Here is a 17,391-nt window from a genome sequence, read left to right on the forward strand (position 1 = left end):
CTCTAAGCCCGCAGGTGTGACCGAGCACCCACTTCGACCCCCAGCCTGGAGGAAAAGCCTGCACCAGTGTGAGGCTAGATTCGGAGGGGTCTCTGTGAGCACCCAGTGGCCTCTGCTGCTAGGAGCCTTCTCAAGTGAGGAGAGAAAAGATGGCTGGAGGCAGTTTTGCAGGTTAGGTTCCCTGGGAGGGAACATCTGAGATGAACTAGGAGGGAAGTGGTTTCTTAGTGCCTGTGTTCAGCCTTCACGTCTGTGAGCAGGAGGGAAGGGGCGGGAGGGAGCAGGAGGGAGCAGTGGGGCCGGGCAGCCCCGAGGTCTCAGCCACCGGCTGTGAGGCTCAGAGTCTGGGATGGCCCTTCAGAGTGTCTGAGGTGGGGCAAGGGCCCAGGGACTTGTGCCCCCATGTTGACCAATATTTCTACCTGGGTCCCCCCAGGCAAGGTGCATCCACCCGGACAGTTCCCTATGAGGCCTGGCGGCTGAGAGCTGTCAGCCAACCACCTTCTCTGCAGCTGGGGGAGAAAACATGTCAGTCCTGAAGGGGGGCATCTGGTCGCTGCAACCCAGTTTCCATGACAGGTGGAAAGAGGACAGTGCTAACACTGATGGGGGGACATGAGATGGGGATGGAAGACAGAGAACTGTGCTGTCACCAAGTCACCAACTTGCTACTACTGAAATCCAAGGGGGCTGCAGGATGAACTGCACCCACACCTTCCTACGCTGGCCCTTCTTTGCCCTGCTGCTCACTGCGTCTCCCCGGGTGGTGTCTGCGGTGGCTACTGGCTGCGAAGGCCATCCAGGGTATCCAGCCCAGATGCTAGTGCAGTGAGGGCTCCTAATCCGAGCATGATGGTGAGAACAATGAATTTGGAATTAGGAGCATGGAAACGAAAGGCTTCAGAGCTGCAAAGGACTTAGAGACCATCTTGTCTGGTAAGATACCAAGGGTGTGGTTGAGTGAGGTCCGGGGTCCTGTGGGCCCTTAGGTCTCAGCTACCTCATCTGTATTATCAGCAGTCCTACCTCGTGGAGTTGGGATGGTGGCGTGCAATACAGACTGCGTACGTCTTGTTGGCTTGTGCTTGGGACCCTGCACAGCCTACCCGGCTTCACGATGCCTCCTGGGGTCTGATTTCAGGATGAAAGTGTAGCACGCTGGCTGCCTCCATGCTGCAGCTTCTCACACAAGCCACTGTCACCCTGGTAGTGGCTGAAAGCCAGTGCCAATTTTCATCGTTATCCCTCAATTCCATAAAGTGTGCAATTCAAGTTGTATAATACTAGTCTAGTCTCCCCTCTCCATAGAACTCAAGTAAACGGCATTCATTTTGAACATTAAAAAAGGGCTGGGGTGTGGGGGGGCTAGAGGACAGCTGTAAACACTTCCCCAGGTTAGACCAAGTATAAGGACATGCTTATCTGGGACCACCCAGCTCCCGCCCCCAACCCCGCATGCTTATGGCTGAGACCACAGAAGCCTAGGGAGGTTAGGGGTGTCCTAAGTTTGCACAGCTTAGTCTGACTCCTAGTCTGGGTTTTTCCCCTTCACGTTGCATTTGGTTGGGTTGTTCTGTTGGAGTTTCAGAGAGACAGTTGACGGCTGCAGTTTAGGTGAAGGTGCTGTGACCACCTTATCTTAGTTTGAGCACCCCAGGAGCAGACCTGGAGAGAGGGATTTGGATGAGAGCCGCTGCCCAGGGAGGTGATCCCAGGGAGCAGGGTGAGGGAAGGGGAAGGGAGATGGAGAAGGGAAGGGAGACAGAGAAGGGAAGAAGGCTCATCAGGTTTTGGTAAAGGGCACTGCTGTGGGCAATTGGCATCTGGCCCTTCTGTGGACCTCCTGGGAGATCATGTAGCACACGCTTCAGAATTGTCTGCCGAAGGCCTGAGGATGCTGCTCTGGTCCCTCTCTTGCTCCTGGGCAGTGGGCTCTCCAGCACATCCAGCTGGCCCCACCCAAGGGCATAAGAAGGCCCCAGGGCAGGAGGTGCAGGAGCTGTCTACAGAGCACCCCAAGCTGGGCCAGGGCTCTCACCACCTCACACTGTGGTCAGCACAGTCCCTTCTCAGGACCCCTGGGGGGCTCTGAGCTGTCTCCCCCCAACCATGGGCAGGCAGGGTCATTGTGACATGTTGGGAGGCCCCTGTGGGACCTGACTTGGAGCATATTCTGCCCACAGTGAGCCCCAGTATGACTCCCCCTGCCCAGGGCTGGCTGGCACCAGGAGGTCAGTATCTTCGAGGCCCGAGATGGGTACATAGTACTTTTAACGAGTGGATGAGCTGGTCTGAATTCTCAGCAGCCTGGGCTCCAACAACCCGGTGGGGGGGGGGGGTGTTCTTGGGTGAGCACACCTTGCATTTTCCCCTACCTAGGAGCCCCCATTTAGGGTTCTGAGAAGTGCAGGGGTATGGGGAGGGTGGGCCAGAAGCCCATTCCACAGTGTCTGTTTCACTGGACCCGGGGAGTTCCTGAAGGCCAGATGCTCACGCCTGGTTCTAGAGACCTGCTTTTGGAGTTTATTAGACAAACCAGCTTGAGGATAAACCACAGTATATTTGGAATGAGGAAAAACTTTCAGAGGTTTAAAAATACCTTTCACTGGGGAGAGCATAGCTCAGAGGGAGAGTGCAGGCTTAGCATGCACAAGGTCCTGGGTTCGATCCCCAGTACTGTTAGAAAAAAAAAAACCTACTTGCCTCCTCTCCCCAAAAAATTAAAATAAAAAGTTTTAAATATATAAATAAAAAATAAAAAATAATATATATAAAAATGCTTTCATTAACTTATTTTGACTGTGTAGTACATCCACATCATTAGAAATAAAAATATATTAAGTTGTATTCAGTGAAGAGTGTCCCCATTCCCATGCCTACCCCGTATCCTCTCCCACAACCCACTTCTACGGTGCCTGGTTCTCGGGTGTCTTTTCTTGGTTCCTTTATGTATGTGCAAGTGAATCTTATTTTCTTTATAATCTAAAGATAGGCTGGTGTAGGCCCTGTTGTCACCTGCTTTTGTTTGTCTGTGCTTTTTTCACCTGACAGTCTCTTCTCAAGATCTTTGCGCCCCAGTCCCTAGCGAATGTACTCCTTTCTTTGCTTTGTACAGCTGCGGGGTGGCTCCTGTGTGCACACAGCCAAAGTCATACAACCATCCCTGGGGGTGGTGGTGGGGAACATTTGGGTTGTTTCAAATCTTGCTCTTACGAAAGATGCTACAAAGAATAACCTCCGACTTAAATCATTTTGCACGTGTGCAAGTCTGTCTTTAAGATAAATTCCCAGAAGTGAAGTTAGTGGGCCAAAAGGTATACGCATTTCTAATTTTGATGGATAGCGCCAAACGGCACTCCTTAGGGACTATACAAACGGATGCTCCTACCAGCGGTGTGCAGGAATCCGCTCTTGGGAGGGCCAGGGTTCCCCTCATGAGTGGGGCAGAGACCTGTGAAATGAAAATAACATGTCCGGACAAGTGTGAGTGGAAAGGATGGATTGAGCTGAGTTTAGAGCCCTGAGGCCCTGAGGAAATGGGGAAAGACGAATGGGGAAAAGGAATGTGAATCCATCTTATCTTGCAGAGCAAAGTGTCAAATCAGACATGTTAGCAGGGAGTTTTCTAGTACAAATGATCTGTCTAATGGGGAGACTTTTTAGATTCTGTCTGGATTCAGGAATCCCAGGGTGAGGGAGCGGAAGCAGGGCTGGGAGGGAGAGGCTGAGCTGCAGCTGCCCTCGCTGAGAGGCGGGAAGGATGGGGCCAGGGGCAGGAGAAAAGGTGGGTCTGGGGAGACCCGGCTGCATCCCTGGAACTTAGCATACTGCCTGGGGCATGGGAGGTGCTTGCTGGGGCATGGAAACGGCAGAAACACAAACACAGCAGAGGAGCCAAGACACGGTGAAACTCATCCCCAGACACCTGAAAAGCCACCTGTTTGTCTCATGACCAAACATGACTAGGACAGAATACCGGTTGGGGGTGAGAGTGGAGCCCTCTCTGTCTTATGCATGGCCTCTATCAAATCAGATCCATGCTCTCATCTTATCCTATTTGTTTCCTTTTAAAAAGTCATTCCGAATTCATCACTCAGTCATCAAGCACCTACAGCGTGCCAGGCCCAGCTCTTGCTCCTGGGACTTCAACAGTTAAATGATCCCAGTCTCTGTCCTGGTCGATCTGACATAAACCCTCCCATAAATGCCAGATCACCAGCTGTGTCCAGTGCCATAAAGGGAAGGAGGGCCGGGCTCGGTGAGAGGGTGGTCCGGGAGGGCTTTGCAGGGAAGGATGTGTAAGCTGAGATCTGCAGGATGCTAGGGGTTAGCGGGTCAAGAAAAAGGAAACAGCAGCCCAGGCCAAGGGAACAGTGTGTGCAAAGTTCTGGAGGCGGGGAGGAGCTTGGGTATTTGTGGAGGTGGACGAAGGCCAGGGTTGCAGGAGCTCGGGGTGAGTGGGATCAAGGTGAGGCAGGAAAGGTATGTGGTGACCAGAGCGTACAGGGCCTGGAAGACATGCCAAAGATTTATTGTCTTATTCCAAGTGCAATGGCAAGGCATTAATGAAAGTTTTCAGTAAGGGAGGGGTGTGATCAAACTGATGTTTCAAAAAGATTGTACAGCTGGTAGAAAATGGGCTGGAAAGGGTCGAAGTGACTCTGGGGAGACCTGGGGCACTGGGTGCGAGAGTTCACCCCAACCATTCCTCGATCCCAACATCTTGTATTTATGCAATAAATTACAAATTGGGGAATGATGTGACAAGTTTCCAAAGTCATCTTGATCTGGGCCCCCCAAAGTCAGTCCCCATCAGCAGGGAGACCCAGCTCCAGCCCTCGGGCTGGTGTCTCCAGTGGACAGCCTGGAAGCCAGCCGAGGCGGGAGCTATGGGAATTTTTGCAACATGCGTGCTGAGGAGCACAGGACTGGAATAGGTTTATCAGCAAAAGAGGAACTGGGATTAAGCTGAGCTGAGTCAAAGTGAAACAGACCACTTTGCGGCAGGACTTCTCAGAGACTTTGATTGGGAACGGCGCCTTGTGAACCTCCACGAAGCGCCTAGAATGTAGCATGTTTCATACTTACTTTGAAACTTTGTTTTTCGTTGTACATTTTGCTATGAAAACCCATTCTGAGAAATGCTGCTCTGGATATTTCCTGTCTGCCTTTCTAGGGCAGATTTGTTAGAGGCCTGCTCAGTTCCCTTTCAACAATCTCTCCTCAGGGATCAGAAAACTGTCCTCTTTAAATCACTGATGGGAAACAGATCAGCTCAGTGTCTTGCCCCCAGAGTGTTGAGGGGTTCTGCATCAATCAGCTCATTACGGAGCAGCCTGGTAGATTTGGGGGTGTCAGCTTCTGTAACCTCTCCAGCCCACATCTTATGGACAATATTGCCCTACCTGGCCTACTCAGGAATGTCACCATCAGTGGCTACCTCTCCTCGACGTCTTTCCTTTTCTCATGATCAATTTCTGGCTTTGGGAAAAATAAGTTACTCTCTCAACCAAGAAGTCAAGTGCTCGATTCTACGAGGAGGCAACAGGCCTGGCATTTCTGGTCCCCAAGTTTTTATATGAATGATGCTCCCAGTCAGACCAGCCAAGGCCCGTCCATCTTCCTCTGGTGACACGAAGGAGACACTGACGAAAAGAAGCAACCCCACAAAGCAATTTTCAGGAGATTATAATTTATTCTACATTATTGGCGTGACAGGAAACAGGGCCGAGATTCCACCTCCCCAATCCCATAGGGAAAAACAATCAGGAGAATTGTCTACAGCTCAGAGCGGGCACAGAACTGGGGCTGGATCTCCCTGGGAAGTGGCCGGAAAGACTCAGGCTTGGGCCACGGCAGCCAGGCCGACCTGGTTGTTTGCCCTGTCGAAGACGGTGAAGTACTGGCGGATGAAGACGTCACCCAGGATCCAGAGCTCTTCGGAGCTGGAGAGGTCCATGCCCTCGAAGCCACTGGTGCAGCTGTCGTCGCTCTGGGGAAAGAAAAGGAGAATAAGACTGGAGCTAGGACACAGACCCAGCAGTGACAGGCGCTGGGGAATAAGCAAGGCACATGCAAGGAGGACCTTGCCGGCCTGGGATCTGTCTGTACAAGCTGCTCGCTGCACTCTTGGTTTCCAGGGATTACTAGACATTATCCAGTGTTTCTGGCAGATGCACAAATCCTGACATCAGCATCAGAGCTGAGGGGTTTAGGGAGAACTCAGCTGCCGGGAAGGATTTTGGAAGTGCGGGTGATGCAGCCTTTTCTCATTATTCTGACTCCGTCCAGTGGCAAAGTGGATCAGCTTGTGGTCCTTTCTATTCACTAAGTCACTGGGCCAGCAAACTTGGCTGCCTATTAGAATGACCTGGGGTGCTTTGATGCCTGCACCCCGCCCCCCACAACCAGGGTTCAGGCCCTACCCCCTCCTAATTAATCAGCATCGCTGGGGGAGGGGCCTGGGTATCCGATTTTCTTGCTGAATAACATTGACTCATTGGGCAAAACTAGTTTTCCACCCGGCATTACAATGGAAGGCAGAGTTCCCGTAGCTCATCGGACTAAGGACGTGTGGCTTGGTAGAGACAGTAAGAGCATCAGAAGCCCTGACCCTCTGGAGAGTGTGATTTCCATTTGCCCAACCCTTTGTACTTTGATGTGGTCAGCTTCACGTGATTACCCTAACCTCACCCTGAGCACAGGGAAAGCTCCAGCTTTTAGACAAGGAAACTGAGGCTGAGGGAGGTTGCCACTTGTTCAGAATCCACGGGCTAGTGAGTGTGTCCCAGAGCATGGACTCAGGAGTCCAACTAGAAATCCTCTTGCCACATCTTCAGCATTTGCTTCACTCCCCACCCCAGCCCCACTCCCCCAGGGGGTGCTGCACCCAAAGTCTCATTCGGGCAGTTATTTTCCACATATTCTTTCTCTCCGGAGGTTGTCCAGAGCAGTTGTCAGCATCAGCTTGTGGAAGTGCACTTTCCCTTGAGCAAAGTGGGGTATGTATGCAGCCACATCCTCTGCGGACACACCTAGGTAGGAGGTCCTGAGCCCCCTTACCTCCAGGATGTAGGCACTGGGGGACAGAGGGTACTGGACGCCGTTGATGGTGAAGACGATGTTGGGCAGGCTGCTGATGGAGGAGCAGCTGACCACCATCTGGAAAGAACAAGGGTTAGAAGGGCTTTCATTCCTCCTGCGGCAGCCCCACCGCTTGGGTCGAGAACAGGGCAGTCAGGGCTGGACTTACATCACCGTATGAGTCCTCACTGGCTCCGATGTAGCTCTGGATGTTAGAAATGGCGTCGGTTGGGCCGGCCAGCAGAGAGGTGCCGGTGTCAACAATGGCCTGGCAGCCACTGCTGCAAGCGATGGACTCTCCTTCCATGGTGATGCTGAGAACGAGATGCAAGTCAGGGTTCCCTGAGCCCCCAGGGGGTATGTCTCCCCAAGGAGGAAGTAGGTGACCCCAGACGGTCCCTCTTCCCCATCCATTGGCCAGTGTCTAACATTTCAGCTGCTCTTGTTCACGCATTTATTCTAGGCATCATGTACTCAACAGAGATGTACTGAGTGCCTACTCTGTGCTAGGCACCAGAGATGCAAAGCCAAACAAGGGGGCTGCAGTTTCTGGCTTCAGGGAGTTCACACTCTATCTGGAAAGAGAAGTTATGATCGAGGAACAGAGGATAAGTGGGGCACATGGCAGGGGAACGGGAACACAAACCAGGGTGAGGGTGGTGGTAGGGAGCAACCAGGGAAGGCTTCTCAGGAATGCAGACACCCAGAGGTTGCTAGGGAGGCGAAGAGCTGGAGGAGGACATCACAGGCAGAGGGGGTGGATGGTGGGGAGTGATGAAGACTAGGGCAGCAGGGGCGGGGGTTCGAGAAACTGATGAGGTTTTCTCATGGGTAGATGGAAGAGGACCAGTGCGCCCTGGTTTGCCCGGGACTGTCTTGGTTTTAGTAGTGAAAGTCTGGCATCCCAGGAAACTGCTCACTCCTGGCCAAACCTGGGCAATGGGGTCACCCTAGCCAGCCAGCTGGGGGCAGAACAGATGGTGAGTGAGGCAGCTTAGGGGACAGACAGGCTCTGAAGGGGAAGGTGGGAGGGAATGACCTGAAACAGCGTCTCAGCCATTTCACCCTGACCCTAGACCAAAAGTCACAGGCCCCCTAAATGCTGAGATGTGCGGACAGGGGGTCCTCCACTTCCCAGGGATGCTGGTAGATGGTCCTGCCTCCTTGCCCAGAAGGAAAGTGGCTATTTCATCCTTGCAGAGTGTCTGAGGGTCCCAGACAGCACGCTTCCTCCGGTGAGGTGCCCTTCCCTGGGTTTCTCTGGCTCGGCCAAATTCCACCTTCTCCTTCTGGAGCACATTTCCCTGTTCTGGCTGTTCCAGGGGAATCCTGGAATGCTGAGTTTACTACAAGTCTGTAAAGAAGTGGGATCTGGGGCTCACGCCAGTATATTACCAGTCCTCAGTGACCTCACCTGTCCACGGTGATCTGCCAGTAACCCTCAACAGAAACAGGCACCCAGTTGAGGCTTCCTGTATAGTAAGAAGAATCGATGCCACCAAATATCACCACGCTTCCACTCTCGTCATTGCTGTGGAAAGTGGAGGGGAAGACAGGTAGTCATTCATTCATTCACTCATTCACCTGAACATAAGCTATGAGCATGCTAAGAGCCACTCTTTTTTTTTTTTCTTTTTCTTTCTTTCTTCTTTTTCTTTTTCTTTATTTTTTAGAAGTTCTTTTCTAAGAGCTATTCTTGATTAGGTTCCTTTTTTTTTTTTTTTAAAACAGACTATATTCTTTTAGAGCAGTTTCAGTTTCACAACAGAACTGAGCAGAAAATATAGAGAGTTCACACATAGCCCTCCCCACCCACACATATACACTCCCCTACCCTCAACACCCCTCATCAGTGCGGCATATTTGGTACAATCGATGAACTAACATGGGCACGTTATTATCAACCAAAGTCCATAGTTTAATTTAGGGCTCACTCTTGATGTTGTACATTCTGTGGGCTTTGACAAATGCATAATGACCTGTAGCCACCACTATAGTATCATACAGAATAATTTCAATGCCCTAAAAATCCCTTGTGTTCCATCTATTCATTCCTCCCTCCCTCCCTCTCCCCAAACCCTTGGAAACCATGATCTTTTTATTGTTTCTATAGCTGTGCCTTTTCCAGGATGTTGTTTGGTTGGAATTGTACAGTTTGTAGCCTTTTCAGACTGGCTTCTTTCATTTAGTAATATGTCTTTTAAGTTTCTTCCATGTCTTTCATGGCTTGATAGATCATTTTTTTTTACTGTACATATATTATTAATTTACATATATGTACTGTTCATTGTTTCTAAGAATGTTTAGAGCTTTAGCTTTTTAAACTTACATAGTTATCAAAGGAATAAAGCCAAACACAAAATAAGAATTAATTCAAAAAGATACATACACCCTGCTATTAACAGCAATATTATTTATAATTCCCAAGATATGGAAGCATCCTAAGTGCACATCAATAGTTGAATAGATAATGAAGATGCAGCACATAGACTTATATATGTAATGGAATACAACTCACCCATAAAAAAGAAGAATATTTTGCCATTTGCAGCCCTTCATTCACTTTTTCTTTTTCACTTCAAAAACTAGAATTTTATAACTGGCAGAGACATTTCCATTACATCAAAAACAACAAAATACCTAGAAGTAAACGAGGTTACCTAAACTCTGAAAACCAAAATGACACAAAGAAATGGAAAGATTTCTTGTGCTCTTGGATTGGAAGAATCAACACTATCAAAATGGCCACACTACCCAAAGCAATCCACAGATCCAATGCAACCCTCATCAAAATACTCCTGACATTCCTCACAGAGCTAGAACAAACAATTCCAAAATTTATAAGGAACCACAAAAGACCCCGAACAGCCAAAGCAATCTTTTGTAGGTCTCTTTTTTTTTTCCTTCTTTTTGTTCTCTTTTCTTATGGTTTGATGACTAGAGAAGGTCTTTTAACATTTGTTGTAAAGCTAGTTTGGTCATGTTGAAATCTTTTAACTTTTGTTTATCTGTGAAGCTTTTATTTCTCCATCAAGTCTGAATGAGAGCCTTGCTGGATAGAGTATTCTTGGTTGTAAATTTTCCCCTTTCATTACTTTAAATATATCGTGCCACTCCCTTCTGGCCTGTAGAGTTTCTACTGAAAAATCAGCTGATAACCTTATAGGAGTCCCTTGTATGTTATTTGTTGCTTTTCTCTTGCTAATTTTAATATTTTCTCCTCATCCTTAATTGTTGGCAGTTTGATGACCGTGTGCCTTGGTGTGCTCCTCTTTGGGTTGATCCTGTGTGGTACTCTCTGCGCTTCCCGGACTTTGGTGACTGTTTCCTTTCCCAAGTTGGGGAAGTTTTCAGTGATTATCTCTCCAAAAATTTTCTCAGGTCCTTTCTCTCTTCTCTCTCTGGGGCCCCTATAATGCGAATATTAGAGCAGTTCATGTTGTCCCAGAGTTCTCTTACACTACCCTCATTCCTTTTCATTCTTTTTCCTGTTTTCTGTTCTGCAGTAGTGATTTCCACTAATCTGTCTTCTAGCTCACTGATCCATTCTTCTGCCTCATTTAGTCTGTTCTTGGTTCCTTCTAGTGTGTGATTCATTTCAGTGATCTTATTCTTCAGCTCTGTTTGGGTATTCTTTATATTTTCCAACTCTTTGCTAAAAACTTCACTCTGTGCATCTGTACACCTCTTGAGTTCTCTGAACATCTTGGCTATCATTACTTTAAACTCTTTCTCAGATAAATTGCCTATCTCCTCATCACTTATTTCTTCTTCTGGAATCTTATCTTGTGCCTCGGCCTGGGAGATATTCCTTTGCCGCCTCATATCGCCTAGCTTTCTATGTGTTTGTGGATTCCTTCCACAGGCTTTGAGGTTATTGTTTTCTTAGTTCTAGTATCTGCCCCTGGTGGATGAGGCTAGACTAGAGGCTTATGCAGGTTTCCTGGCAAGAGGAGCCAGTGCCTGCCCACTGCTGGGGGAAGCTTGGTCCTGGGCCTCTGGTGGGTAAGGCCCACCAATGTCTAGGGGTGTTAGTGGCTCAGGAGGTCTGCTGATGGGTGGGGCTGTGCTCCCACCCTGTATGTTGTTCGGCCTGAGGCTTCCCTACAGGCTGTTGTGTGGGGCTAGGTCTTGGTGCTAATGATCCAATCAAGATGTCAGCCTCCAGGAAAGCTCATGTAGATGAACACTACCAGAATATCCACCACTAGCTTTTATGCCCCCTGAGTGAGGCACAGCCATCCCCTACGTCCCCAGGAGAACCTCCAAATCCAGCAGGCAGGCCTGGCCCAGGTTCCTATGAAACCACTGCCTCTGCCCTTGGACCTGGTACACCTGAGTTTCTGTGTGCACTTCCCTCTTGATTGGGTTCTTGCCAGTGGCAGGGGCTGTGCTGAGTGTGTGACCAAGAGGGTTTCTTAATCCTCACACCAAGGCCCATGCCATGGTCACTATTATTATTTCCACTTTACAGTGAGGAAACAAGCTCAAAGAGGTGAGGCACCGTGCCCAAAGTCACACAGCCGGGCTGTCCAACCAAGACTAGAACCCAGATCTTTCTAGTTCCAAAGTGTGTGGTTTCCACTACATACTCACTCTTGCTACCACGGGGACCTCAAGAGGAATGAACAGCAGCTTCTGCTCTGAAAGCCTTGATAGTGAAGTTCATGGTTTGTCAACGTCTGAAGATGTTATTGATTGTCCTGATTGGGTGGGGGTGGCGGGAGCCCCTGGTGTCTAGTAGGTCAAGGCCGGGGAGGCTGCTAAACCTCCTACACTGCCCAGACAGCCCCCAACAGCAAGGAATTATCTGGTCCCAAAATGTCAATAGTGCTAAGGCTGAGAAACTGATCTAGTTGGCTTCATGGGAAATAGCTAAGTATCCCTAAAGGCAAATTATGTTTAAGAGCCAGCTTGAATAGTAAGTGGTCCAGAGGAAAAAAGGTTAAAGGGACCCTCCTGTTGTAATGGCAGGAGTCCTTGTTACTGGAATATTCCTTGTCTCAATCTCTTCAGTTTCAGGTTAGATAAGGAAGCAAATGTAGATGACAGAAAGGAATTCATCCCTAAAGAACTGGTCACAGGCAGCCTGTGACCCCACTCAGTTCATCCTACCCCATGGTTCCCGTAAACATCTTGACAGTCCATGTGATATGATGAGATCACAGTAGAACAGTTAATAACTAAATAAAAACATCAATCACGACACATCGCTTCAAAAGAGAAGGATGTGTGGGTCTCGGCAAAGTCAGTGACACACCCTCAGCTATTCTGGCCTGAACCTCTACTCAAGGAACATCAACACTCCGTTTCTTCTTTATTTATTCTTCGAATTAACTCATAGTCATACGTGGATCCTAGACTGGGTTAACTAATTCAAGAAATTGCTTTCATTATTGAAAAATTTCATTGTTCAAGATGTTAAATCTCAGTCAAACCTTCTTTTCATTTTTTGCTATTGAATTTTGGCCCTGATTTTAAGTGGATACTCTTGAAATGGTGGACGGGATGAGGGGAGGTGGGGTGGAGGGAGGGGTGCTGGAAAACAAATAGCTAATGGTATTTGCCTTGGGTACGGCAAGCTCTCGCTAGTAAAGTAAAGCCAATGAAGATGGTTCATTAGAGGGGTATTGGGCACCATTGTCTCCAAAGACATACCTCTCGAGCCTTAGACATGAACCTGTCCAATCTCCTGCTGGCCAAGATTCTCTCCATCCCACCCAGCCCTCAAAAGCCACCGGCTGTGACCTCTTAGCCCCAACTTACGAGCTCAGGTAGACAGAGAAGAGGTCTTCGGAAATCAGACCCTCGTCCCAGATGTTGTCAAAGACAGGGGTGGCCCCGGAGGAGGAGATGCTGGGGTAAGCCAGACCCAGGATGCCATCGAAGGGGGCATAATACAGGAAGGAGCCGGGCTCTGTCTCACTCAGGCCAAAGATCTGGTTGACATCGCTGATGCCTCCAACCTGAGTCGGGGGAACCAAGATGTTCACAATCAGTTTGTGTTTGCAGAACCCTGCAGGGTGCCAGCCCTGCGTGCAGAGCGTCCTTGGTTCCTCTCTTGTAGGACTTGGCCTCTGGGCATCAGACTGGAAGGAGTGGAGAGGGATTATCCCTGGGAATGCTTGTTATTCCACTGGAGGGAACAGCTGATGCTGATCTCCAGATGGCCACAGTCTGCGACTTGGTGAGAATTTGCTGCAGAACAGATGGTCACCGTGTGTTTGTGCTTTTGAAGATCGGATGCAAAGCAGACCCTGGGCAAATCAGAGCCCTTGACCCCTGCTGAGCCCTGAAAGTGGGGTAGGGGGTAGGGTTGTGTGCTTGGGGAGCTTTTGTGACTCAAGGCGGCTGCAGGGTGGTGGGAAGGAGGAAGAAGAGGTACAAATAGAGGACTGAGCCTTTTTCTACCTTCTCCCCACCCTCCTCCATAGCATTCAGCTTGGGTGGGGCTGAGGCTGGCTTCCAGCTCTAGGCACCCCACCCCTGTACCGCTGCTGCCCCCACTAGAAATGTCTGTGATATCTCTACCACTTCCTGCATGCCCCGGTCAGGTTACATTTGTGATCACTGAGACCCATATTGCTTGAAGAAGTTGGTTCTAGTGTGGGCCAGGGGGCAGGGGGTGCTGTGGCCTCCAGTTCCCTGGAAGCTGGCCCCAGGGCTGGGTGAAATGAGGAGGCCAGCCAGCGGGTGCTCACCTGGACAGTGTCATATCCGAGGATGCCTGTCATGCTGCCGGTGCCATAGGTGATGGAGAGCGTCTCGTCGGTGCCCTGGTAGGTGGAGGATTCCTCAGGGTTGAAGCGGTTGTGGTTGGCTGCAAGAGAAAGATGTGACATTGTCAGACTCCAAAAGCTGAGTGAGTGTCATGGGCCGGGATGTCTCCTGGGGCTGGGTGCCTTGGTTCTGGGTGGGGCTTCAGAGAAGAAAGGTAACCTTTTCCCCAGACTTTGGATCCCTGCATTCCCAGGTTCCTTTTTCTGTGTGGTTGGACCAGTTGGGACCATCTCACTGATGGAAGGTCTTCTCGAGGGTCCCCCCCGGCATCTCCCTCCCTAGGCTAATGCTGAGTGGAGCAGGCCCATGGCTGCGCACAGTGATTTGCACCTTCATACCCTCTGCCATGGCCCTGAACTCCCTGGGGGCTGGGACCACATGTGATTCCCCGCTTCATCCTCCAGGGCACCTAAATAGTAGGTGCTGAGTAAATGCCTGTTGAGTGGATTCCTGAGTGACTCCAGCAGACTTGCAATCAGACCGATTTGAGGCCCCTGAGTGTTCAGGGCTCCCAGGTTGGTTGGTGCTGGGGGCCTGGACAGGGCAGGCTGGGCACTCACTGCAGGCAGAGCTGGAGCAGTAGATGGAGGGCACCCACAGGTTGGAAGAGCCAGTGTCAAAGATGACGGTGAAGTTCTGAGCCGGGGTTCCGATGCTGATGGTGCCAAAGTACTCCGTCTGCCGGGGTGGGGACAGCACAGCTCACTGTCTTGGGACTCACCAACCTGGTCTCCCCAGGGACTGTCTCTGAGCCATCTTCTCAGTCATCTCCTGCCTTCCCCTTCGCTGGCTTCCTTGCCTTTCTCTCTATCCAGTGAGTCCATCCTTTAAGGCCCAGCCTATTCTCCCCTCCTCCTTGAAGTCTTCCCTGATTACTTTCCTGTTACCCTCTGATTTTTCTCTTCTAAGCACTATAAACAGTAATAATTATCTACTGTCCCTTCCTAAGCTCTTGCCTTGTATGTCTTAATCTTTCCATTCTCAAAAATGCACACCCTCGGTTTGGGGTGGAACCTTACAGCACCCAGCAGAGTGTATTTTCATTAAATTGTTGATGAAGAGATAAACAAGTCACCTTCGAAACAGAAATCCCTTGAGATCTCTTATTCCTAGATCTGGGTGCAGATTTTAAGAAAGGGCATCCTCACAGAATTTTTATTCTTAGTGGAAGCAATTTCTCCCTCACCAACTCTGTTCCAACTACAGTGATCTTGCTATTCTTTGATGGCAAGCTCATTCCCACCCCAGGGCCTTTGCACTTGCACTTCCTTGTGCTAGGAAAATGTTTATTCTAGATCTTTTCCTGGCTGGCTCCTTCACATTGATCATTCAGAACTCCAGTCAGATGTCAACTCAGCCAAAAGACCCTCTGACCACTTCATCTAAATTTGCCCCTGCCTTCTTCTTCTTCTTCCCCTGACTCTAATTAAGTAATTTTTTCTTTGTGACACTTGTAATTACCACGAATTATCTTACATACTTATTTCTTGGTCTCTTATTTTTCTTCCCCACCAGAATATAAACTCCAATATCTTTGTTGAGTCACCATTGTTTCCCCAGCTGTGGTACATGGTAGGTGCTTTGGAAATATTTGTTAAGGGGGAGGGTATAGTTCAAGTGGTAGAGTGCATGCTTAGCATGCATGAGGTCCTGGGCTCAATCCCCAGTACCTCCATTAAAAAAATTAAATAAATAAACCTAATTAACCTCCCCCTCCAAAAGAAATATTTGTTAAGTGACCTTAAACTCAAAATTTCCCCCAGTATGTCTGACTGGGCTTTGAACATGAACACTGGCTTCTTTTCCTCAAATGCGCTCTGCTCCTCACTGTCACAGGGTCTAGCACAAGTCATCCCACTCTCTGGGAACTTCTCCTGTCCTTCTGGACCCCCTGCTCTTCCTTCATTGTGCCAGGGAGGTGTCCCTGCCTGCCACCTGCCGCACATGTACTTGTCACGCTTTGTGAGGCTCACTGATTACCGTCTGTCTCTCCTACCAGACTGTGAGCTTCCTGAGGTTTTGTTCACTGCTGCTTCCCCGGGCCCAGCACCGTGCCTGACACGTGGGAGGTGCTCTGTATACGGAAGCACCGGAGGAATGAACGAATGAATGAGAGCAGCAGCTCTGACTGTGAGTTTTCCTGCCTCCCTGTGCCTCTGAGATCCAGGGAGTGGACCCCTGGCTTACTACTGCCTGGGGGCTCAGAGCCCTGGGCCATCTTCCAAGACCCCTGGGACCCCCTTCTCTCCTCCCGGCCAAGGCCTTGGAGCCGGCCCACTGCCTGCCCGCACACTCACATCCAGGTAGTTCTCAAGGGGCTGTTCGTCCAGGAAGTTGGCAGCCTCTGAGGTGGCAGGGAAGTACTTGCTGGCTAGGTTGTGGTGGTGGATCTTCAGGAAGTCCTTCAGTTTGCCTTGCTCAGTCAGGTTCTTCCTCAAGGACTTCTTCTTGACGAGCGGGACCCTGTGGTGGAGCAGTTGCAAACTGATGATTTGGAGGAAGAGGGGTGACTCGGCCAGGGGCCTGCTTATGGGGTGCTGGAAAAGCCCTAGAAGGAGATGGAAGCTGGCCCAAGAGAGGAAGAAGGAAGGCAAGAGGGGAGATACTCCTGTTTTGGGGGCACAAGGATGCAGAGGGGGTCAGCAGTCCCCCAAAGTCACCTGGCCCGGTGCTGGAGCTGGGGACCTCACCCAGGCTGGACTGCAGAGCCTGGGCGGTTAACCGTATCTGCAGTGCTCTGTCCCCAAAAGGGCAGGGAAGTGGGGAGGGGGGTATAGCTCAGTGGTAGAGCGCATGCTTGGCATGCATGAGGTCCTGGGTTCAGTCTCCAGTATCTCCATTAAAAAAAAAAAAAAAAAAAAGGGCAGAGAAAGGAGACCTTTGGAAGCAGTTCTCCAGGCAGCGTGTCCCCCAGACTCACTTGTGGGTGATGCACTCGGAGAGCGCCACCAAGCCGAGCAGTAACAGCCACCTCATGGTTCTTCCGTGCTCCGCAGTCTCCAGAGAAGGGAAGATGGATGGAAGGCGTACAGCAGCAGGCAGGAGCCGCTCCTTATATACAGACCAAGTCCTCGGGGGTGGGCCTTACCCGTCTCCAAACATTACCCATTACACTGACGTCAAACAGAAAATTTCCTGATATGATTGTTCCTGCCCTGAGCCACGTTCTGGGGAGCTTCCAGGTGAGTTGTTTTCCACTGTGACCACATCCCACAGCCAGAATGGATCTGCACAGGGCGAGCGATGACAGGGCGGCATATTTCTTAAGTAATATAACGCATCAAAAATTGACAAGCTGAATATTTTGACAAAATTGGTCCGAAGCACACTTAACATGGAAGAAATGTCAAAGGAGCTCCTTGTACCCCGATTTGTCCTGGTGGGACAGTCGGCTGGCATTCTTGGAAAGTGACAGGTCACATGCCTGTGGCAGCTGCTCCCAAGCACATTCATAGGTCCGCGGTTTGGGACTCAGAACACATTTCCCTACAGAAATGTCATTATACGGGGTGGTTCTGTGTCTAACTA

At 50.0% G+C, this 17,391-nt stretch overlaps 1 protein-coding gene across 1 annotated transcript; it reads right to left on the reverse strand.

The window, feature by feature from the left end:
• Positions 1–5,835: 5,835 nt before the first annotated feature.
• On the reverse strand, positions 5,836–16,854 carry LOC105094886 (pepsin A-like; the record flags this gene model as incomplete). The annotated part of the gene is given in 9 exon segments (NM_001303576.1): positions 5,836–5,992; positions 7,063–7,161; positions 7,253–7,397; positions 8,498–8,614; positions 12,850–13,049; positions 13,785–13,903; positions 14,424–14,541; positions 16,161–16,326; positions 16,784–16,854. Coding segments are annotated over 9 exon segments (1,173 nt in total).
• Between the last annotated feature and the right edge of the window lie 537 nt (positions 16,855–17,391).

The sequence above is a fragment of the Camelus dromedarius genome, chromosome 12, assembly GCF_036321535.1.
Source record: "Camelus dromedarius isolate mCamDro1 chromosome 12, mCamDro1.pat, whole genome shotgun sequence".
Classification (NCBI taxonomy): Eukaryota; Metazoa; Chordata; class Mammalia; order Artiodactyla; family Camelidae; genus Camelus; species Camelus dromedarius.